This window comes from Oncorhynchus masou, chromosome 4, assembly GCF_036934945.1.
Source record: "Oncorhynchus masou masou isolate Uvic2021 chromosome 4, UVic_Omas_1.1, whole genome shotgun sequence".
In the NCBI taxonomy this organism is placed as follows: Eukaryota; Metazoa; Chordata; class Actinopteri; order Salmoniformes; family Salmonidae; genus Oncorhynchus; species Oncorhynchus masou.
The window spans coordinates 7,243,685-7,268,325 of record NC_088215.1 but is presented as its reverse complement, the minus strand read 5'-3'; the positions used below and the strand labels follow the sequence as shown (position 1 = coordinate 7,268,325).

General features: G+C 46.2%; 1 protein-coding gene across 1 annotated transcript in view; it reads left to right on the top strand.

The window, feature by feature from the left end:
• LOC135522487 (protein kinase C alpha type-like) overlaps positions 1–24,641 on the top strand; it is a 226,709-nt gene that overhangs the window by 191,455 nt on the left and 10,613 nt on the right. Inside the window, exons 14-16 of the mRNA XM_064948789.1 lie at positions 7,323–7,403; positions 13,709–13,816; positions 22,420–22,560. Of these exons, the coding sequence (XP_064804861.1) occupies positions 7,323–7,403; positions 13,709–13,816; positions 22,420–22,560 (330 nt within the window). The remainder of the gene's footprint in view (positions 1–7,322; positions 7,404–13,708; positions 13,817–22,419; positions 22,561–24,641) is intronic.

Genomic DNA, 24,641 nt, shown 5'->3' with positions numbered 1-24,641 from the left:
ACTGGGAAATCTACACATTTCCTATGGTGAATCTATAGATCTCCTGGGAAATCTACACATTTCCTATGGTGAATCTATAGATCTACTGGGAAGTCTACACATTTCCTATGGTGAATCTAATCTATAGATCTACTGGGAAATCTACACATTTCCTATGGTGAATCTATAGATCTACTGGGAAATCTACACATTTCCTATGGTGAATCTATAGATCTACTGGGAAATCTACACATTTCCTATGGTGAATCTATAGATCTACTGGGAAATCTACACATTTCCTATGGTGAATCTATAGATCTACTGGGAAATCTACACATTTCCTATGGTGAATCTATATATCTACTGGGAAATCTACACATTTCCTATGGTGAATCTATAGATCTACTGGGAAATCTACACATTTCCTATGGTGAATCTATAGATCTACTGGGAAATCTACACATTTCCTACGGTGAATCTATAGATCTACTGGGAAATCTACACATTTCCTACGGTGAATCTATAGATCTACTGGGAAATCTACACATTTCCTATGGTGAATCTATAGATCTACTGGGAAATCTACACATTTCCTATGGTGAATCTATATATCTCCTGCAAAGGATATAAGCTCAAACTTGCAAAAGTAAACTGTCACTTTAACCTTTTTTCAGTTATTCGCTCCAAATTTCTCCAGAAATGTTATTGTTTGTGCTTCACATTGCCAGTTGTGGGGTTGTAGGCGTTGCCAATATTGCTGATGACCTTCCTGTAGACCAAAGTAGTTTCAGTGTTGAACGGTCCTTTGTGTTGCTGGCGGGACCGCCCCTCTGTCAGTACAGCTGAGAATGCCACTCTTGGTCATTCTGTGAAGGCAAAGATGACACGTTCTTAGGTAGATTATGATGATGTCATAATGCCTTACAAGATGCTCATAATGAATCAGAGTCCAGTTTTTATAGTATGTGAAACTTCAGAACGGTAGGATGCTTGAAATGCCGGGGTGTCATACAAAGCTTTTCATCTAGTATGAATTGACAGCACGCCATTAAGCAGGAGAATAATCCTATCAGACCCACGTGTGTTTGGCGATAGCTGTTAATCAGAAGTGGGGACGGTCCAAAATGAACGAAGGGCGTGAACAAACGCGATCGTGCGTTTAGAAGGCGCCTTCTCAATATGGACGAGCCTAGTATGTTGTTGCTTACTGCACACGTTTTTTTCCCTGAACAGTATGTTCTAAATAGTATGTTGTGTGGTTCGTACATTTAGTACCCAGTGGCACATAAAAAATAGATTTTATAAAACACAAGGGCTCATACATCCAGGTTCTTTGTGATTGCGAGCCAGTGTAGGAGTGCATGTATGTGTGAGGAATGAATGAGTGTGTGTGTTTGTGTGTGTCCAGCTCACTAAAGCCTGAAGATAAGTGGCTTGCGTGCCAAGACAGCACAGTGCAGAGCCAGACGTGCCTCTCAGGGCTCCCAAGGGGCAGGTGGAGGTCAGGTGTTACACAGAAAAGGTCACAGGGCAATGTGGAACAGAACTGCTCTCACATATCACACCTACCAGGTGATGGTGGGGGGAAAAGGTGTGTGTGTGTGTGTGTGTGTGTGTGTGTGTGTGTGTGTGTGTGTGTGTGTGTGTGTGTGTGTGTGTGTGTGTGCCTCCAGAAACCATCAGTGTATCTGCAGTGAGACTGTAACCTTGGCCAGCATCAGACTTAGAGGGCTCTCACATACAACATTTTTTTTCTTGAGAAAGAAAGTGAGAGAGAGTGTGTGAGGGTGTACCAGAGGGTGGGTGTGTGTGTGTGATAGAGAGAGGAAGAAAGAAGAGAGTGTTTGTGGGTGCTTGTATGGGGTAAACAGGGGTTTAACACCAACTACATCAACAGTGTAGCTCTGATCTGCTCATTTAAAGCTTAACATTACTTATTCATAATCACCGCATATCATCATCTGTTATATATATATATATATATACCTATTCATAAGAATTTAACCTATATCATATTCTTACTGTCATGGTGGGTTACTATTTAAGAGGTCAAGTGCTTATGTCAGGTGTCTTAAGGCGTGACGACCATCTTTGATTACGATGGACTGGGCAGTGCCTCTTCAAATAAGACACACACACACACACACACACTCCTTATACTGTGTGTGAAAAACAAAGCACTGACCTCTTTCCCCACCTCACATCTCCATGACACAATTGTCTATCTTTTTATTGATGACCTTCCTCTGGCAAACCCCTCGCTTTTCCTCTTCTTCTCTCTTGTCCTCTCTTCGGGTCTGTCTGTATCTCCCCCCCCCCCCTCTGGAGCAGGGGAGGGGAGAAAGAGGGAGTGTTGATCCATTCATTTCTGCCATCATTTCTTGAGCCACGTCCTCTGAAAAGCAGTTCCCGTTTGCAACACTGTCCAACAGGACACTGTAAGACACGTGCCTTTCTTCCTTCCTTCAGTCGTGTTGTTCTCCACTTCTACCGTATGTTCAATGGACGTCCCGTCTTACATGCACAATGTGTTCATGGGCGGACTTAACCCAGCTGTTATTGCACAAGTAGAGATGCCCCACTTCACAAAGCGATAACGTTGTCTCCCTCCATTCGTTTAGCACCAGTGAACTCTCCCGTGGACGTCACAACAGTACTTTCCTTTGCATCACTGGATTCCCCCCCCCCCCCCTCCCTCTACGACAGGGCAGTGCTTCGCTCCAGCTAGGCTGTCTCATGTCTCCATTAGAATGGATCCAGTGATACGCTAGGGGGATCACAGCAGCAGATGGTGAAACTGGTTGACAGGATGTACCTGCTCTCTCGGTAGTGAACCAGGTTCCCTCTAGAGGAGGATGCTAATTGCTAATAAGAGCTAGATTGACTGGTGAAGCGAGTGTGGATGGCCTGTGTCTCGGGCTCTCCCGGGCACTTAGCGATAGACCGTTAGCAATAGACGTATCGTGCCGACAATCGTGCCGACAATGTGTGTGTGTAATGTGTCCATATGAATGTGTTATAGTAGCTGATGCAGAGTGTGGTGTGAGACTAAAAGTTATAAATGTGTGTGTGTGCCTGTCTCTTTGTCTGTAATGTGTATATACTTTGCCAGCATTTCAGCTTCTGTGAACATGTACATTGTCTTATCTAATCCCATGTAACTCTTTTCATCCCTCGCTCGCTCTGTCTCTCCCTCTCGCTCTGTCTCTCTCTCTCCCTCTCGCTCTGTCTCTCTCTCTCTCTCTCTCTCCTCTCTCGCTCTCTCGTCTCTCTCTCTCCCTCTCGCTCTGTCTCTCTCGCTCTGTCTCTCTCGCTCTGTCTCTCTCGCTCTGTCTCTCTCGCTCTGTCTCTCTCGCTCTGTCTCTCGCTCTGTCTCTCTCGCTCTGTCTCTCTCGCTCTGTCTCTCTCGCTCTGTCTCTCTCGCTCTGTCTCTCTCGCTCTGTCTCTCTCGCTCTGTCTCTCTCGCTCTCTCTCCTCTCGTCTCTCTCCTCTCTCTCTCGCTCTGTCCTCTCTCGCTCTGTCTCTCTCGCTCTGTCTCTCTCGCTCTGTCTCTCTCGCTCTCTCTCTCGCTCGCTCTGTCTCTCGCTCTCTCTCCCTCTCGCTCTGTCTCTCTCGCTCTGTCTCTCTCGCTCTGTCTCTCTCTCGCTTGTCTCTCTCGCTTGTCTCTCTCGCTCTGTCTCTCTCGCTCTTCTCTCTCTCGCTCTGTCTCTCTCCCTCGCTCTGTCCTCTCGCTCTGTCTCTCTCGCTCTGTCTCTCTCGCTCTGTCTCTCTCGCTCTGTCTCTCTCGCTCTGTCTCTCTCGCTCTGTCTCTCTCGCTCTGACTCTCTCGCTCTGTCTCTCTCGCTCTGTCTCTCTCGCTCTGTCTCTCTCGCTCTGTCTCTCTCGCTCTGTCTCTCTCGCTCTGTCTCTCTCGCTCTCTGTCTCTCTCGCTCTCTGTCTCTCTCGCTCTCTGTCTCTCTCGCTCTCTGTCTCTCTCGCTCTCTGTCTCTCTCGCTCTCTGTCTCTCTCGCTCTCTGTCTCTCTCGCTCTCTGTCTCTCTCGCTCTCTGTCTCTCTCCCTCTCGCTCTCTGTCTCTCTCCTCTCGCTCTCTGTCTCTCTCGCTCTCTGTCTCTCTCGCTCTCTCTCTCTCTCGCTCTCTGTCTCTCTCGCTCTCTGTCTCTCGCTCTCTGTCTCTCTCGCTCTCTGTCTCTCTCGCTCTCTGTCTCTCTCGCTCTGTCTGTCTCTCTCTCGCTCTCTGTCTCTCTCGCTCTCTGTCTCTCTCGCTCTCTCTGTCTCTCTCGCTCGCTCTCTGTCTCTGTCTCTCTCTCTCGCTCTCTGTCTCTCTCCCTCCCTCTCTGTCTCTCTCCCTCTCGCTCTCTGTCTCTCTCCCGCTCTCGCTCTCTGTCTCTCTCCCTCTCTCTCTCTGTCTCTCTCGCTCTCTCTGTCTCTCTCGCTCTCTGTCTCTCTCGCTCTCTGTCTCTCTCTCGCTCTCTGTCTCTCTCGCTCTCTGTCTCTCTCGCTCTCTGTCTCTCTCTCGCTCTCTGTCTCTCTCTCGCTCTCTGTCTCTCTCTCTCTCTCGCTCTCTGTCGCTCTCTGTCTCTCTCCCTCGCTCTCTGTCTCTCTCCCTCTCGCTCTCTGTCTCTCTCCCTCTCGCTCTCTGTCTCTCTCCCTCTCGCTCTCTGTCTCTCTCCCTCTCGCTCTCTCTCGCTCTCTGTCTCTCTCGCTCTCTGTCTCTCTCGCTCTCTGTCTCTCTCGCTCTCGCTCTCTGTCTCTCTCCCTCTCGCTCTCTGTCTCTCTCCCTCTCGCTCTCTGTCTCTCTCCCTCTCGCTCTCTGTCTCTCTCCCTCTCGCTCTCTGTCTCTCTCCTCTCGCTCTCTGTCTCTCTCCCTCTCGCTCTCTGTCTCTCTCCCTCTCGCTCTCTGTCTCTCTCGCTCTCTGTCTCTCTCCCTCTCGCTCTCTGTCTCTCTCCCTCTCGCTCTCTGTCTCTCTCCCTCTCGCTCTCTGTCTCTCTCCCTCTCGCTCTCTGTCTCTCTCCCTCTCGCTCTCTGTCTCTCTCCTCTGTCGCTCTCTCTGTCTCTCTCCTCTCGCTCTGTCTCTCTCTCTCTCTCTCTCGCTCTCTGTCTCTCTCTCTCGCTCTCTGTCTCTCTCGCTCTCTGTCTCTCTCGCTCTGTCTCTCTCGCTCTCTGTCTCTCTCGCTCTCTGTCTCTCGCTCGCTCTCTGTCTCTCTCGCTCTCTGTCTCTCTCGCTCTCTGTCTCTCGCTCTCTGTCTCTCGCTCTCTGTCTCTCGCTCTCTGTCTCTCGCTCTCTGTCTCTCGTCTCGCTCTCTCTGTCTCTCGCTCTCTGTCTCTCGCTCTCTGTCTCTCGCTCTCTGTCTCTCTGTCTCTGTCTCTCGCTCTCTGTCTCTCGCTCGCTCTCTGTCTCTCGCTTCTCTCTCTCTCGCTCTCTGTCTCTCGCTCTCTGTCTCTCGCTCTCTGTCTCTCTGTCTCTCCCTCTCGCTCTCTGTCTCTCTCTCTCTCTCGCTCTCTGTCTCTCTCTCCTCTGTCTCTCTCGCTCTCTGTCTCCTCTCGCTCTCTCTCCTCTCGCTCTCTGCTCTCTCGTCTCGCTTTCTCGCTCTCTCTCGCTCTCTGTCTCTCTCTCGCTCGCTCTGCTCTCTGTCTCGCTCTCTGTCTCGCTCTCTCTCTGTCTCGCTCTCTGTCTCGCTCTCTGTCTCGCTCTCTGTCTCGCTCTCTGTCTCTCTCGCTCTCTGTCTCGCTCTCTGTCTCTGTCTCGCTCTCGCTCTCTGTCGCTCTCTCTCGCTCTCTGTCTCTCTGTCTCTGTCTCTCGCTCTCTGTCTCTCTCTCGCTCTCTGTCTCTCTCGCTCTCTGTCTCTCTCTCGCTCTCTGTCTCTCTCTCTCGCTCTCTGTCTCTCTCTCTCTCGCTCTCTGTCTCTCTCTCGCTCTCTCGCTCTCGCTCTGTCTCGCTCTCTGTCTCTCTCTCGCTCTCTGTCTCTCTCGCTCTCTGTCTCTCTCTCGCTCTCTGTCTCTCTCGCTCTCTGTCTCTCTCTCGCTCTCTGTCTCTCTCTCGCTCTCTGTCTCTCTCTCGCTCTCTGTCTCTCTCTCGCTCTCTGTCTCTCTCTCGCTCTCTGTCTCTCTCTCGCTCTCTGTCTCTCTCTCGCTCTCTGTCTCTCTCTCGCTCTCTGTCTCTCTCGCTCTCTGTCTCTCTCGCTCTCTGTCTCTCTCGCTCTCTGTCTCTCTCTCGCTCTCTGTCTCTCTCTCGCTCTCTGTCTCGCTCTCTGTCTCGCTCTCTGTCTCGCTCTCTGTCTCGCTCTCTGTCTCGCTCTCTGTCTCGCTCTCTGTCTCGCTCTCTCTCTCGCTCTCTGTCTCTGTCTCTGTCTCTCGCTCTCTGTCTCGCTCTCTCTCTCTCTCTCGTCTCGCTCTCTCTCTCTCTGTCTCGCTCTCTCTCTCTCTGTCTCGCTCTCTCTCTCTGTCTCGCTCTCTCTCTGTCTCGCTCTCTCTCTGTCTCGCTCTCTCTCTGTCTCGCTCTCTGCTCTGTCTCGCTCTCTCTGTCTCTCTCTCGCGCTGTCTCTGTCTCGCTCTCTGTCTCTCGCTCTCGCTCTCTGTCTCGCTCTCTGTCTCGCTCTCTGTCTCTCTCTCGCTCTGTCTCTCTCTCGCGCTCTGTCTCTCTCTCGCTCTCTGTCTCTCTCTCTCTCTCTCTCTCTCGCTCTCTGTCTCTCTCTCGCTCTCTGTCTCTCTCTCGCTCTCTGTCTCTCTCTCGCTCTCTGTCTCTCTCTCGCTCTCTGTCTCTCTCTCGCTCTCTGTCTCTCTCTCGCTCTCTCTCTCTCGCTCTCTCTCTCTCTCTCTCTGTCTCTCTCTCTCTGTCTCTCGCTCTCTCTCGCTCTCTCTCTCTCTCTCTCTCTCGCTCTCTCTCTCCTACTCGCTCTCTCACTGTCTCGCTCTCTCTCTGTCTCGCTCTCTCTCTGTCTCGCTCTCTGTCTCGCTCTCGCTCTCTGTCTCTCTCTCGCTCTCTGTCTCTCTCTCGCTCTCTGTCTCTCTCTCGCTCTCTGTCTCTCTCTCGCTCTCTGTCTCTCTCTCGCTCTCTGTCTCTCTCTCGCTCTCTGTCTCTCTCTCGCTCTCTGTCTCTCTCTCTGTCTCTCTCTCTGTCTCTCTCTCGCTCTCTGTCTCTCTCTCGCTCTCTGTCTCTCTCTCGCTCTCTGTCTCTCTCTCGCTCTCTGTCTCTCTCTCGCTCTCTGTCTCTCTCTCGCTCTCTCTCTCTCTCTCGCTCTCTGTCTCTCTCTCTGTCTCTCGCTCTCTCTCTCTCGCTCTCTCTCTCTCTCTCTCTCTCTCTCTCTCCTACTCGCTCTCTCACTCGCTCTCTCTGTCTCTCCAGATTATTGCATATCAGCCATATGGGCTATCAGTGGATTGGTGGGCATACGGAGTGCTGCTCTACGAAATGTTGGCAGGACAGGTGAGTGTGTCCCCCACCTCTCTCCACACACAGACAAACACACAGAAACACGCTCGTGCAAATCCTTCAGGTTTCTAGAAAAAGACACAGCCGGGTCACCTTCACACTGACTTCACACTGTCTCATGAGAACGAAAGCACACACTCACGCACACTGTCGTCACCCATCTGCCCTCCTCTCCTGGGACATGGAGTCATTTTGGACATTTTCACCCCACACCTTCTCTCATGCCTGTGTATGTATTCCCAGCCTGGTCTCATAGACTAGACGTAACATGGTAAACGTAAATCCGGGACACTCAAATTAGTATGATATATGTTACGTTTGGTATGGTTACTTAAGGCAAAAATGAAAGTACAGTGGTTGGTCAGGGTAGATGGGTGGGTGTATAACGCGAACGTCTAGCAACCCAAAGGTTGCAAGTTCAAATCTCATCATGGACAACTTAGCTAATTAGCAACTTTTCAACTACTTAATACTTTTTAGCTACTTTGCAACTACTTAGTATTGTTTGCTAACCTTAACCCTAACCTTAACCCTTCCCCTAACCCCCCTTAAAAACACTCCTCAACATAGCCCTAACCTTAACTCCTAGCCTAGGTAACGAAGCCACCTAGCTAGAATTCGTAACACATCATACGTTTTGCAAATTCATAATATATTGTACATTCTGAAAATTCGTAACATATTGTACGTTTTGCAAATTCGTAACATATAATGCGAATTGTAATTCGTAACATATCATAAGAAATGGAGTGTCTCAGATTTCCGTACAGAATAATATGAAATGCTTTGAGACCAGGTTGATATTCTGTGCCCTAACCCTTTATACTTATGGGAATTGGCCTATATGAATAGGGCTAAATTGTCATGTTTCTTACAGAATAAATATGAGAGCATATGCGTAACCATGGTAGCAGTTGAAAGGGAACAGTTTGGAGATTATGGGGAAATTATTAGACCAATGTTGAGGACACAACAGTTCTCCTGACACAATACTGAATCCAAACACTACACTCTGGATTTTAAGTGCAGTATACATTTACTGTTCTTGTGGATGCTTTTGCTGATAACGAAATCTGAAAATACACTGGATACATTAAGTTTCATGATATGAATTTGCTTGTAAAATGTGGGGTAGGTGCAACCTAAGACAAAGAAATGGGTTCGAGTGAGAGGACTAACTGCTGCCTCTGAGTGGCCACACACCTCTCCAAAGTGCGCACGGTCCCCAAGTAATTTCAGTGCACTTTTATGACTCAAAGAAGAGTCTTCAACTATTTGGTCCGCATAGAAAGCGGCCGTGGGTGCATTCAGGTGCGCGTGACGCGGTGAATTCTCTTCACAATAGACGAACATCGAACATAGGGGTGGCAGGGTAGCCTAGTGGTTAGAGCGTTGGACTGGTAACCGGAAGGTTGCAAGTTCAAATCCCCGAGCTGACAATGTACAAATCTGTCGTTCTGCCCCTGAACAGGCAGTTAACCCACTGTTCCTAGGCTGTCATTGAAAATAAGAATTTGTTTGACTTTGACTTGCCTAGTTAAATAAAGGTTAAAAAATATATAAAAAAAAAATAGTGATCATAAACGTTGACACTGAGTATGACATGAGTATAATTAATGTGGAAACGTGACGTGCACATTTGGACAGGTGTTCGGGCTTGTGTGACATCAAAGCCGTATTTACTATAATTCTCAACGTCTCATCTTTCAAAGATCCATAGTCCTCTTAATTTCCAGCTCTTCCCTCACTCGGACAACAAAACAGCTGCCCCAACTACCTTGGAGGGATGGGGGCACCTTCTTGTCGTGCGCGGTGCTCAAGTTCAGAACGGCTGTCAGTCAAAACCCGTACAGCGCTGTGAAGCTCTGGCGCCATGTCGAGCATGTTACTGTAGAGCATGTTACTGCACAGCATGTTACTGCACAGCATGTTACTGCACAGCATGTTACTGTAGAGCATGTTACTGTAGAGCATGTTACTGTAGAGCATATTACTGTAGAGCATATTACTGTAGAGCATGTTACTGCATAGCATGTTACTGTAGAGCATGTTACTGCACAGCATGTTACTGTAGAGCATGTTACTGCACAGCATGTTACTGTAGAGCATGTTACTGTAGAGCATGTTACTGCAGAGCATGTTACTGCACAGCATGTTACTGCACAGCATGTTACTGCAGAGCATGTTACTGCACAGCATGTTACTGCAGAGCATGTTACTGTAGAGCATGTTACTGTAGAGCATGTTACTGCACAGCATGTTACTGCACAGCATGTTACTGCACAGCATGTTACTGTAGAGCATGTTACTGCAGAGCATGTTACTGCACAGCATGTTACTGTAGAGCATGTTACTGTACAGCATGTTACTGCACAGCATGTTACTGCACAGCATGTTACTGTAGATGTTACTGCAGAGCATGTTACTGTAGAGCATGTTACTGTAGAGCATGTTACTGCACAGCATGTTACTGCACAGCATGTTACTGCACAGCATGTTACTGCACAGCATGTTACTGCACAGCATGTTACTGCATAGCATGTTACTGTAGAGCATGTTACTGCACAGCATGTTACTGCACAGCATGTTACTGCACAGCATGTTACTGCACAGCATGTTACTGTAGAGCATGTTACTGCACAGCATGTTACTGCACAGCATGTTACTGCACAGCATGTTACTGTAGAGCATGTTACTGTAGAGCATGTTACTGCACAGCATGTTACTGCACAGCATGTTACTGCACAGCATGTTACTGCACAGCATGTTACTGCACAGCATGTTACTGCACAGCATGTTACTGCACAGCATGTTACTGTACAGCATGTTACTGCACAGCATGTTACTGCACAGCATGTTACTGCACAGCATGTTACTGCACAGCATGTTACTGTACAGCCTGTTACTGCACAGCCACTGTGTTCCAATCTGCCATTTTCAGCCTGTGTTATGTCCATTACCATCCCAACCATCAGTAAGGGCAACTCAAAAAGTTAGTTAGTTGACTGGCTAAGCTAACAGATGGCAACTTATGTAGCGTACTACCTTTTGACCAGAGCCCTACTACCAGTGGAAGCTGGTAGGAGGAGCGATGGGAGGATGGGCTGATTGTAATGGCTGGAAAGGAGTCAAACGAGCAGTTTCCATGATGTGTTTGATACCATTCCATTCCAGCCATTATTTTTATTTTATTTATTTAACCTTTTATTTAACTAGGCAAGTCAGTTAAGAACAAATTCTTATTTACAATGACGGCCTACCCCGGCCAAACCCGGGCGACGCTGGGCCAATTGTGCGCCGCCCTATGGGACTCCCAATCACGCCCGGATGTGATGCAGCCTGGATTCGAACCAGTGACACCTCTTGCGTTGAGATGCAGTGTCTTAGACCAATGCGCCACTCGGGAGCCCATCCTCCTATGGCTCCTCCCACCAGCCTACACTGTACACTACATAGGGTATAACCATATAGGGCGCCATTTGAGATGCGGCCAGGGCTAACTCCCTGCTGCCGTGTTCAGTAGGTGTGATGGGTTTGTTCACTCCCTGTGTGTCTGGGGCGCCAGTGGCCAGGAGCTTCATCCCGTCCCGTTCACTGGGCAGAAACAGGCGGCGTGATGAACGAGCAGCAGCCCAACCATCCACTGAGAGAAGTCCCTGGGGCAGGAAAATGTTGTTCGCAACTTTGGGTTTTTATACCCTTTTTACAGTGCACACTCACAGGCTGAAAGTAGTTCATTTGGCTTATATGACCTCAGGATTGTAGGGGGGAGGTTGAGTGTGTGCTTCCTGTTCAGTGCAGTGTACTGTATATCAGATAAAGAGAGCAGAAAGCAACCTAGGTATCTCTTGCCAAAGGGTTTAGTCTAGTGGAAATGAAAAAGAATCCATTTATGAAGTGCCACAATGCACACATTATGGTTAGTAATGATAGAGGTGGAGGGAGAAAATAGCTGGACCATCTCGTCCATTTTGCCTCCCAGCTGGCAATTTTTGTCTGGAACTTGTTTCTTGCTCTCTCTACGCTCTAGATCTCTTTCGTTGATTTTTATCTTCCGTTTTGTAACTCTCGCTCTCTCTCGCTCTCTCTCTCTCTCTCTTTCTCTCTCTGTCTCTCTGTCTCTCTCTGTCTCTCTCTGTCTCTCTCTGTCTCTCTCTGTCTCTCTCTGTCTCTCTCTCTGTGTCTCTCTGTCTCTCTCTCTGTGTCTCTCTGTGTCTCTCTGTGTCTCTCTGTGTCTCTCTGTGTCTCTCTGTGTCTCTCTGTGTCTCTCTGTGTCTCTCTCTGTCTCTCTCTGTCTGTCTCTCTCTCTCTCGCTCTCAACAAGCCACTATGACAACCCTTATTCAGTTGTATTACTGGACTGGGGAAGGATAGAATATACACACATCCAATGGCTTTGAGCAGGCGCCTTGGTACCGAAGTGTAAATGGTTCATAAATTAAATTCTTCCAAGTGTGTGTTTTTTATGAAAATATTTGGAACTTTCGACCATTGAAGGGTTAACATGGTTAGTTGAAGGTTAGTTCATGTTTATTCTGTTTTTGGACCGATAATGCCCCTGGCAACAACCTTTTGGACTTCATTTTCCCCCGCAATACTCTGTTCAAATAGGCTTGGAATCCCCTGCCGAGCTGTTTTTAAGCAGTCCTGTGAGGCCCGCTCTTCTGGCTGTTTGTGTAGCCAGCATTACATTTCTAATCGTCTTTGATCTCCTAAAATTCCATTAAAGGCTGACTTTTTATAAAGTTGACATTTGCAATTCAGACTCTACTAAACTGGGCCCCGTTTAGAAACGACCCCTGAAAAATAGCTGTGACATTAAGATACCAGATAGATTATCATGAATTTACCCGTTTGATTAAAGGTGAAGGTCAAAGTGACTGATATGAGATAATGTTTTAGGTCATTACAGTTGTATTACATATTCTGATGTGTTAACGCTTACATGACATTGTCAACATATTTACACCATGTATCTAACATTCTCAAGCTATTTACACCATGTATATAACCTTGTCAACCTATTTACACCATGTATATAACATTCTCAACCTATTTACACCATGTATATAACATTCTCAACCTATTTACACCATGTATATAACATTCTCAGCGTATTTACACCATGTATATAACATTCTCAACCTATTTACACCATGTATATAACATTCTCAACCTATTTACACCATGTATATAACATTCTCAACCTATTTACACCATGTATATAACATTCTCAGCGTATTTACACCATGTATATAACATTCTCAGCGTATTTACACCATGTATATAACATTCTCAACCTATTTACACCATGTATATAACATTCTCAACCTATTTACACCATGTATATAACATTCTCAACCTATTTACACCATGTATATAACATTCTCAACCTATTTACCCCATGTATATAACATTCTCAACCTATTTACACCATGTATATAACATTCTCAACCTATTTACCCCATGTATATAACATTCTCAACCTATTTACACCATGTATATAACATTCTCAACCTATTTACCCCATGTATATAACATTCTCAACCTATTTACCCCATGTATATAACATTCTCAACCTATTTACACCATGTATATAACATTCTCAACCTATTTACACCATGTATATAACATTCTCAACCTATTTACACCATGTATATAACATTCTCAACCTATTTACACCATGTATATAACATTCTCAACCTATTTACACCATGTATATAACATTCTCAACCTATTTACACCATGTAAATAACATTCTCAACCTATTTACACCATGTATATAACATTCTCAACCTATTTACACCATGTATATAACATTCTCAACCTATTTACACCATGTATATAACATTCTCAACCTATTTACACCATGTATATAACATTCTCAACCTATTTACAAAATGTATATAACATTCTCAACGTATTTACAACGTATATAACATTCTCAACCTCTTTACAACGTATATAACATTCTCAACCTCTTTACAACGTATATAACATTCTCAACCTATTTACACCATGTATATAACATTCTCAACCTATTTACAAAATGTATATAACATTCTCAACATATTTACAAAATGTATATAACATTCCCAACATCTTTACAACGTATATAACATTCTCAACCTATTTACAAAATGTATATAACATTCCCAACCTCTTTACAACGTATATAACATTCTCAACCAATTAACAACATGTATATAACATTCCCAACCAATTAACAACATGTACATAACATTCGCAACATATTTACAACGTGCATACAACGTTCTATGTAACGTGTTGTTCCGCAGCCCCCGTTTGATGGTGAGGACGAGGACGAGCTCTTCCAGTCCATCATGGAGCACAACGTGTCGTACCCCAAGCAAATGTCCAAAGAGGCCGTGTCCATCTGCAAAGGGGTGAGTACGACCTTTGACCCGAAGAACCCTTTGAACCTCCGCCCCGATCATAGAAATAGAATTACGAGAACGGAGATTCCCATTTGAAGTCAGTGTAGTTATTTTTCGATGGCCCCTACGCCGTTGCATCCTGCCCCACAACCATCACCCTTAAACCCATGGTCTTCCCCACTCCCCTCTGAAGCTCGTCTCTCACCCCGCTAACCTTGACCCTTCATGAAGTCAACCTTTTGAACCCGTCTTTACTATGACCTTTATGAAGACACTTTCCATTGACATGTACAGTAGGAAGAGCAGGAAGTGATGCGTCGATAGACTCTATGTCGATAGATATGACTGACTTTGGCACGTAAAGCCTTTAGACTAAAGGTTATGTCATTGAAGGATCTATCACTGTAGCCCGTAGGCACGGGTTTACTACCTCGATAGCGAAGGGCATACTGTACGATAGGGGGGTAGTGGATTCAAAACAAGCGGAATTGGAGAAGCATGGTGATGAGTTATGGATGTGTGTACCTCACCCCTATTCATCACCAATTATAGTGCCCACCTGTGTAATGGTGGGTGGCCGTCTGCGCTCCAAATAGTGTCTGTTACAGTTGCTTGGTTTCAAAATGGGAGTAGAAGGAGAGACGGAGACTTAGAAGCTTAAAACGAATTTGTCCTTATTTTTGACTGTGTGGGTCTTCATCTCTCATAGTACCCACCTGTGTGCATATATTGGATGGCAGCCATATTGTGGCAAAATAACATAAAATGTAAAGGCAGAGAGAGAGAGAAACATAGGGGAAGGTGTGCCTGTGTGAGAGGAGAGGTGAAGACACTAATAACACGAGCAGGAGGAGAGATGGAACGTTCCAGGGCTGAGCCGAGTCAACGAACTGTGTGATAACACACTCGTGTCCACACCTCCCCACTTAAACCCCCAGAGGTCTCACATCCTCTACCTCTCTATCAGTCTCTCTCTATCAGTCTCTCTCTATCAGTCTCTCTCTCTCTCTGCCTGCCTGCCTTCCTTCCTTCCTGTGGCACCCTGTCTCTCTGTCAGTGGAAGAGAGTGAGGCCCCTCCATTGTTTCTGCAGATGGGGGATTGCTTTGATCCAATGCTCTGCCTTTGTGGACGGGCCATCCTCTAAGGTTGGCGTGAATAAAATGTCTCGGGGAGGTGTGTGCGCCTGTGTTCTAGCAAGGAGAGAACACTGAGAACCACACTGAGAACCTGGTCATGATCCCTTAGATCACCAGCCACAGACTGACTGATTCTCAGTATTATTGATTCTCAAGTTGACATTTTGAAGGTGAAGTCCAGCAAAGCAGACAGGATTCCGTTTGCAGCGTACAAGCGTTCCCATTTCACACCGTGTAGGGGAACCGCATGACCTGTGAACACGACCCTAACAATTGTGACACACACACACACGTCTAAGTCACAATTCTGACTAAAGGGACTGGCTGTCATTTTAGGAGTTGTTTAGGAGTTGTTACAATACCCATAACACATATGGAATCATGTGGAATCATGTAGTAACCAAAAAATTGTTCAACAAATCAAAATATATTTTATATTTGAGATTCTTCAAATAGCCACCCTTGATGACAGCTTTGCACACTTGGCATTCTCTCAACCAGCTTCATGAGCCTCAGAAATTGCAGCCCAAGTAAATGCTTCACAAAGTTCAAGTAACAGACACATCTCGACATCAACTGTTCAGAGGAGACTGCGTGAATCAGGTCTTCAGGTCAAATTGCTGCAGAGAAACCACTACTAAAGGACGCCAATAAGAAGAAGAGATTTGCTTGGGCCAAGAAACATGAACAATAGACATTAGACCGGTAGAAATCTGTCCTTTGGCCTGATGAGTCCAAATTTTAGATTTTTGGTTCCAACCGCTGTGTCTTTGTGAGACACAGAGTAGGTGAACGGATGATCTCCGCATGTGTGGTTCCCACCGTAAAGCATGGAAGAGGAGGTGTGATGGTGTGGGTGTGCTTTGCTGGTGACACTGTCAGTGATTTATTTAGAATTCAATGCATACCTAACCAGCATGTCTACCACAGTATTCTGCAGCGATATACCAATCGTTATCCCAGTCTGCTGTTCTCACATGCTTCAAGAGGGCCACCATTGTTCCTGTTCCCAAGAAAGCTAAGGTAACTGAGGTAAACAACTACCGTGCTTTGAGAGAATAGACAAGGACCATATCACCTCCACCCCACCTGTCACCCTAGACCTACTCCAATTTGCATACCGCCCCAATAGGTCCACAGACGACGCAATCGCAACCATACTTACTGCACACTGCCCTATAACCCATCTGGACAAGAGGAATATCTATGTGAGATTGCTGTTCTACAGCTCAGCATTTAACACCATAGTACCCTCCAAACTCGTCATCAATCTCGAGACCCTGGGTCTCGACCCCGCCCTGTGCAACTGGGTACTGAACTTCCTGACGGGCCGCCCCCAGGTGGTGAGGGTAGGTAACAACATCTCCACCCCGCTGATCCTCAACACTGGGGCCCCACAAGGGTGTGTTCTGAGCCCTCTCCTGTACTTCCTGTTCACCCACGACTGCGTGGCCATGCACGCCTCCAACTCAATCATCAAGTTTGCGGACGACACTACAGTGGTAGGTTTGATTACCAACAACGACGAGACTGCCTACAGGGAGGTGGTGAGGGCCCTCGGAGTGTGGTGTCAGGAAAATAACCTCACACTCAATGTCAACAAAACAAAGGAGATTATTGTGAACTTCAGGAAACAGCAGAGGGAGCACCCCCCTATCCACATCGACGGGACAGTAGTGGAGAGGGTAGTAAGTTTTAAGTTCCTCGGCGTACACATCACGGATAAACTGAATTGGTCCACCCACACAGACAGCGTTGTGAAGAATGCGCAGCATTCGGCTTGTCACCAAAAGCACTCACAAACTTCTACAGATGCACGATCGAGAGCATCCTGTTGGGCTGTATCACTGCCTGGTACGGCAACTGCTCCGCCCACAACCGTAAGGCTCTCCAGAATACATGTAATACATGTATCACTAGCCACTTTAAACTATGCCACTTTATGTTTATATACCCTACATTACTCATCTCATATGTATATACTGTACTCGATACCATCTACTGCATCTTGCCTATGCCATTCTGTACCATCACTCGTTCATATATTTTCATGTACATATTCTTCATCCCTTTACACTTGTGTGTGTATAAGATAGTATTTGTGGAATTGTTAGGTTAGATTACTCGTTGGTTATTACTGCATTGTCGGAACTAGAAGCACAAGCATTTCGCTACACTCGCATTAACTTCTGCTAACCATGTGAATGTGACAAATAAAAATTTATTTTATTTGATCCCATCTGGTTTGCGCTTAGTGGGACTATCATTTGTTTTTCAACAGGTCAATGACCCAACACACCTCCAGGCTGTGTACGGGCTATTTGACCAAGAAGGAGAGTGATGGAGTGCTGCATTGGTTGACTTGGCCTCCACAATCACTCAACCTTAACCCAATTGAGATGGTTTGGGATGAGTTGGACCGCAGAGTGAAGGAAAAGCAGCCAACATGTACTCAACATATGTGGGAACTCCGTCAAACCTTTTGGAAAAGCATTCCAGGTGAAGCTTGGTTGAGAGAATTCCAAAAGTGTGCGAAGCTGTCATCAAGGCAAAGGGTGGCTAAGTTTTTGGATTTGTTTTGCTCCCCCATCCTATGCTAACCTACAGTATATGCCACTATACCCAGATGCTATGTTGCTGCTATGTTGCTGCATCCAAACTGCCAAGAGTTTCAAACAAAAAATAAATTGCTATGGATATCTTCTGGTCAAAAGTAGTGTTCTACATAGGGAATAGGGTGCCATTTTGGACGCGTCATTAATACTTTTTCTCTCGTTACATTTCAATTACAACAAATGATGTTTTTCGGTAAAGATAGTGGAGTACTGTACCTGCCAGGCTGGCTATGCAACCAATTTCACCCACTGCTTATGTAACATACGCCCACCGACAGACACACACTCCTAATGAGCATTATGGTCCAACGTGAGTGGGCAACTTTCTAATAGGGCTATTTAAGTCCATGCACGCTGTTGTGAAACTTAAAGAAAGAAAGGGAGGAGAAAGAGCTAGAATTCATGTGGAAAATACACTGCTGTATAATATACTGTGTCCCTAAAATGTATATAGTATGCATAAGCTGGAAGTAGAAGCCTTAGTGTTGCAATCCAAGATGGCATCGCAAGTCGGACGTGTGTTTGTCTTGCCTTGTTCCATGTAAATAGTCAGTTTCGTTGTTGTTTTTTTTGTATATATTTTAATCTCACTTTCCACCTACGATCTAAATATACTTTCCTGCAACCCAACTCACCCAATGTGGTACGGATCTGCAATTTTTATACATCATAACTTGAACCTCCATCAGAAGCGTACTAGCTAGTAGTCACTGTTAGCCACGCCTAGAGGTCTTCACCTTTTATCTCGGACACCAGCCAGCTTTAGCTCGGTCAATACAAGCCAGTCTGCACAGCGCGATATCAACCCAGAGCATATCGGACTGCTTTTCTCCACCACATCACCGGATTCCTTCAACCGGCTTCTTGCCGCGACCCATCTGTCTGAACCGTGTTAGTTTCATGCATGTTAACATCAGAAGCTTCCCTTGTGTTTCATTCACTGTTTAGCGAACCCTGATGTCATAGCCGTGTCTAAATCCTGGCTTACATCCCATCCCCACTGCAACATTTTCCGTCAAGATAGAACTGCCAAAGGGAGCGGAGTTGCAATCTACTGCAGAGATAGCCTGCAGAGTTCTGTCATACTGTCCAGGTCTGTACCCAAACAGTTCGAGCTTCTACTTTTAAAAATCCACCTTTCCAGAAACAAGTCTCACTGTTGCCGCTTGTTATCGACCCCCCTCAGCCCCCAGCTGTGCCCTGGACACCATATGTGAATTGATTTCCCCCCATCTATCTTCAGAGTTCGTACTGTGTGGTGACCTAAACTGGAATAGCTTAGCACCCCGGCCATCCTGCAATCTAAACTAGATGCCAATCTCATACAAATGATCAAGGAACCTACCAGGTACAACCTAAATTTGTAAACATGGGCACCCTCATAGATATCATCCTGACCAACTTGCCCTGTAAATGCACCTCTGTTGTCTTCAACCAGGATCTCAGCGATCACTGCCTCATTGCCTGAGTCCGTAATGGGCCTGCGGTCACCCCTCTGTCAAACGCTCCCTAAAACACCTCAGCGAGCAGGCCTTTCTAATCGACCTGACCTGGCCTGGGTATCCTAGAAGGATATTGAACTCATCCCGTCATTATGCCTTGTTGTTCTTTAAAAGTGCTTTCCTCACCATCTTAAATAAGCATGCCCAATTCAAAATATGTAGAACTAAGCCCTTGGTTCACTCCAGACTTGACAGCCCTTGACCATCACAAGAACATCCTGTGGCGTACTGCATTAGCATCGAAAAGCCCCCGCGATATGCAACTTTTCAGAGAAGTCAGAAACCAATATACACAGTCAGTTAGGCTAGCTTTCTCAAACAGAAATTTGCATCCTGTAGCACTAATTCCAAAATGTTTTGGGACACCATAAAGCCCATGGAGAATAAGAGCACCTTATCCCAGCTGCCCACTGCACTGAGGCTAGGAAACACCGTCGCCACAGATAAATGTATGATAATAAAGAATTTCAAGAAGCATTTCTCTACGACTGGCCATGCCGTGGCTACCCCTACCCTGGCCAACAGCTCTCCACACCCGCAGCAACTTGCCCAAGCCCCACCCCCCTCTTCGCTTCTTCTTCACCCAAATCCAGACAGCTGATGTAATGAAAGAGCTGCAAAATCTGGATCCCTACAAATCAGCTGGGCTAGGAAATCTGGACCCTCTCTTTCTAAAATTATCAGCCGAAATTGTTGCAACCCCTATTACTAGTCTGTTCAACCTCTCTTTTGTATCGTCTGAGATCCATAAAGAATGGGGGAGACACTCCAGACCCAAACTGTTATAGACCTATATCCATCCTGCCCTGCCATTCTAAAGTCTTCGAAAGCCAAGCCAAGATCACCGACCATTTAGAATCCCACCATACCTTCTCCACTATGCAATCTGGTTTCCTAGCTGGTCATGGTTGCACCTCAGCCACGCTCAAGTTCCTAAACGATATCATAACCGCCATCGATAAGAGACAATACTGTGTAGCTGTATTCATCGACCTGGCCTAGGCTTTCGACTCTGCATTCTTATCGGCAGACTCAATAGCCTTGGTTTCTCAAATGACTGCCTCGCCTGGTTCACCAACTACTTCTCAGATAGAGTTCAGTGTGTCAAATCGGAGGGCCTGTGGTCTGGACCTCTGGCAGTCTCTATGGGGTGCCACAGGGTACAATTCTCGGGCCGACTCTTTTCTCTGTATTTATCAATGATGTCGCTCTTGCTGCTGGTGAGTCTCTGATCCACCTCTACGCAGACGACACCATTCTGTATACATCTGGCCCTTCCTTGGACACTGTGTTAACGAACCTCCAAACGAGCTTCAGTGCAATTACAACACTCCTTCCGTGGCCTCCAACTGCTCTTAAATGCTAGTAAAACTAAATGCATGCTCTTCAACCGATTGCTGCCCGGCCCCGCACACCTAGCATCACTACTCTGAACGGTTCTGACTTAGAATATGTGGACATCTACAAATACCTAGGTGTCTGGTTAGACTATAAACTCTCCTTCCAGACTCACATTAAGCATCTCCAATCTAAAGTTAAATCAAGAACCGGCTTCCTATTTCGCAACAAAGCATCCTTCACACTTTCTGCCAAACATACCCTTGTAAAACTGACTATCCTACCGATCCTTGACTTCGGCGATGTCATTTACCAAATAGCTTCCAACACTCTGCTCAGCAAATTGGATGCACTCTATCACAATGCCATCAGTTTTGTCACCAAAGCCCCATACACTACCCACCACTGCGACCTGTATGCTCTCGTTGGCTGGCCCTCGCTACATTTTCATCGCCAAACCCACTGGCTCCAGATCAGCTAAGTCTTTGCTAGGTAAAACCCTGCCTTATTTCAGCTCACTGGTTACCATAGCAACACCCACCTGCAGCACACGCTCCTGCAGGTGTGCGAACATATCCATATCTTGTTTGGATGTGAATAGGCGTTGACTTGAAATTCGACCGGCCCCAGAATTTCCACTTCCTGTTTGGAAATGTGCCTGCCCTATGAGTTCTGTTATACTCACAAACATAATTCAAACAGTTTTAGAAACTTCAGAGTGTTTTCTATCCAATAGTAATGATAATAATATGCATATATTAGCATTTGGGACAGAGTAGCATGCAGTTCACGATGGGAACGCAATTCATCCAAAGTGAAAATGCTGCCCCCTATCCCTAACAGGTTTTAACTAGCATGGCTACCACAGCATTCTGCAGCGATACGTCATCCCATCTGGTTTGCGCTTAGTGGGACTATCATTTGTTTTTCAACAGGACAATGACCCAACACACCTCCAGGCTGTGTAAGGGCTATTTGACCAAGAAAGAGAGTGATGGAGTGCTGCATCAGATGTCCTGGCCTCCATAATCCCCAGACCTCAACCCAATTGAGATGATTTGGGATGAGTTGGACCGCAGAGTGAAGGAAAAGTAGCCAACGAGTTCTCAGCATATGTGGGAACTCCTTCAAGACTGTTGGAAAAGCATTCCAGGGAAAGCTGGTTGAGAGAATGCCAAGAGTCTGCAAAGCTGTCATCAAGGCAAAGGGTGGCTATCTGAAGATAGTTTTGATGTCTTCACTATTATTCTACAATGTGCTGTACAAATTGTACACTACTGTTTTCTTCTTTTATAATATATAATATATGCCTTTTTAGCAGATGCTTTTATCCAAAACAACTTACATTCATGCGTTCACACATTTCTGTACGGCCCCCGTGTGAATCCAACCCACAAAGAGTGGCTGTCATTATTATTTGTGGTGATGTTGTTTGAGGTTACTGCTCTCGTTCAGCAAGGAAATACGTTTGTTTGTTTGGTTTTTCAATGTCGGGTTTTTTCTACGTAGTGCGCCCCACGTCGCCTCCTGCTGTGCGATTGTAAGTGACAACAATAACACTTTACGTCTAGGAGAGAGGACGATTGTATCCCTTTTTAACAACCCCCATCTGTTTGGCTCCCTACTGACCCAGAAAAAAAGAGAGAATAAGATTGAGAGAACAAAAAGAGGATGCGTAGAAAATAACTGCCCCCATATTGACTATAGATGACCCTCATTTCAATGGTCTCCACTAAACTCATGACTCATGTTCCCATTCCTCCCTTCTTATTTTCCCAAACTCAGCCAATGAGCAAATAGTACAATATAGAATCTATTTAGTCTTTCTATTTCTATGGCTATCTATCGTTCCATTTCTAGTCTGTCTATGCCAGCCTCCGCTTGCTGATGACTTCATAGTGGAATTTAGATCTATCTCTATGGCCCTTCCCTGATTGTCAGAATAGTGACATGTTTATCTGTAGAATTGCCATTCTAGCTGTTCTAACTCTATGACCCTTCCCTGCTTTTCCCTCCCAGCTGATGACCAAACACCCGTCGAAGCGTCTGGGCTGCGGCACCGAGGGAGAGAGGGACATCCAGGAACACGCCTTCTTCAGACGCATCGACTGGGAACGCCTCCAGAACCGCGAGATCCAGCCCCCCTTCAAGCCCAAAGGGGTGAGTCACACACACATCCATACACACAACCTACAGTACCCATGTCTGATTAAAATGAGGTTTAAAATAAATGTACATTGTACACGCGGTTTGCTCTCGTCATCTATATTTCTTCTTTAATGCAAAAGGATTGAAATGGTGGCGCAGTCGTAGCTTTGTGTTCTTTCAGTGGCGCAGTGAGTCACATCCCCTGTTCATTGGTATGTTTGGCCTGTTTTCACACACAGTGGACATATATTCCACTGAGGAGTGTGTGTGTCCTATTTGGTTGCTTACTATCCGATGCGATCTCAGTTTCGCATTCGGATGAGTAACAACACACACACACACACACACACACACACACACACACACACACACACACACACTATGCAAGCGTGTACAATAGACGCACACACAAACACGCACACACCTGTGAATGTCCTGCGGCCGTCTGTCACCATAGTAGAGCCAAGGCACACTCCCATCTGGTCTGTTGTCAGATCAGATTGGGCTGCATCTGAATGGAGTCTGTTTGGCAACTCTCACAGGTTACAGTCCAGTCCGGTCCAGCACCATTTGTTTAGCATGGCAAAGCCCCAGTGGCTATCGTCTCTCAGTCGTCGCAATGAACCAAAGACAACCTTTTCTAACGACGAAGCCTCTGCATGGGCTACAATACAGTACAACAATACTACTCATTTTACTCGCATGTATACCACAATAATTCCTCATTTAACCTCATGTTTTCATATTGTATGCATATATTTCAAGCAGTACTACTATGTAAGTACACATATAGTATGTGCTTAAATCTCCCAGCCATGAGAATATTCCCCAGAGACAAACATTTACAAATGTGTAATTACAAAGCAGTAGTTACATGGTGGAACAACAGAGTGTGTAATAACACATTTTTCATAATAAAGTGTTTTTGTGTGTGTGTGTGTGCGCGTGTGTGTGTGCGCGTGCGTTCACACGATATAAGCGGCCTCGCTGTCATACGAAGTCAGGGAGTGTTTTTGAATCCCTGTGTGTACACACAGACACACACACACACAAAAACACACATACTTTATTCTGAAAGTGAAGTAGGCGAAAGGGATGAAGTAGGTCATTCGCTGTGCACGTTCAGCTGTGTGCGTGTCTTCATTGTCTATCTTCCTTTTAAATATGCATTGCACTTCTGTTCCAAACCCCAAAGGTCTCCAGTGCTTCTCACAAGGTGAATACTGGCCTCCCACTGTCCCTGTCGTCTCGCGCTGGATTCAATTTGTGTGTGGACTCCAGTATGAGTATGTGGGTAGATGAAATTATTGCATACGAGCCCAACAATGCAGTTTAAAAAAATACGGATAAGAAATAAAAGTAACAGGTAATTAAAGAGCAGCAGTAAAATAACAATAGCGAGACAATATACAGGGGGGTACCGGTACAAAGTCAGTGTGCGGGGGCACTGGTTAGTTGAGGCAATATGTACATGTAGGTAGAGTTAGTAAAGTGACTATGTATAGATGATAACAACAGAGAGTAGCAGCAGTGTAAAGGAGGGGGGGGGCAATGCAAATAGTCTGGGGAGCCATTTGATTAGATGTTCAGGAGTCTTATGACTTGGGGGTAGAAGCTGTGTAGAAGCCTCTTGGTCCTAGACTTGGCGCTCCGGTACCGCTTGCCGTGCGGTAGCAGAGAGAACAGTCTACGACTAGGGTAGCTGGAGTTTTTGACAATTTTTAGGGCCTTCCTCTGACACCGCCTGGTATAGAGGACCTGGATGGCAGGAAGCTTGGCCCCGGTGATGTACTGGGCCGTACGCACTACCCTCTGTAGTGCCTTGCGGACGGAGGCCGAGCAGTTGTTATACCAGGCAGTGATGCAACCAGTCGGGATGTTCTCAATGATGCAGCTGTAGAACCTTTTGAGGATCTGAGGACCCATGCCAAATATTTTCATTCTCCTGAGGAGGAATAGGTTTTGTCGTGCCCTCTTCACGACTGTCTTGGTGTGCTTGGACCATGTTAGTTTGTCAGTGATGTAGACTCCAAGGAACTTGAAGCTCTCAACCTGCTCCACTGCAGCCCTGTCGATGAGAATGGGGGCGTGCT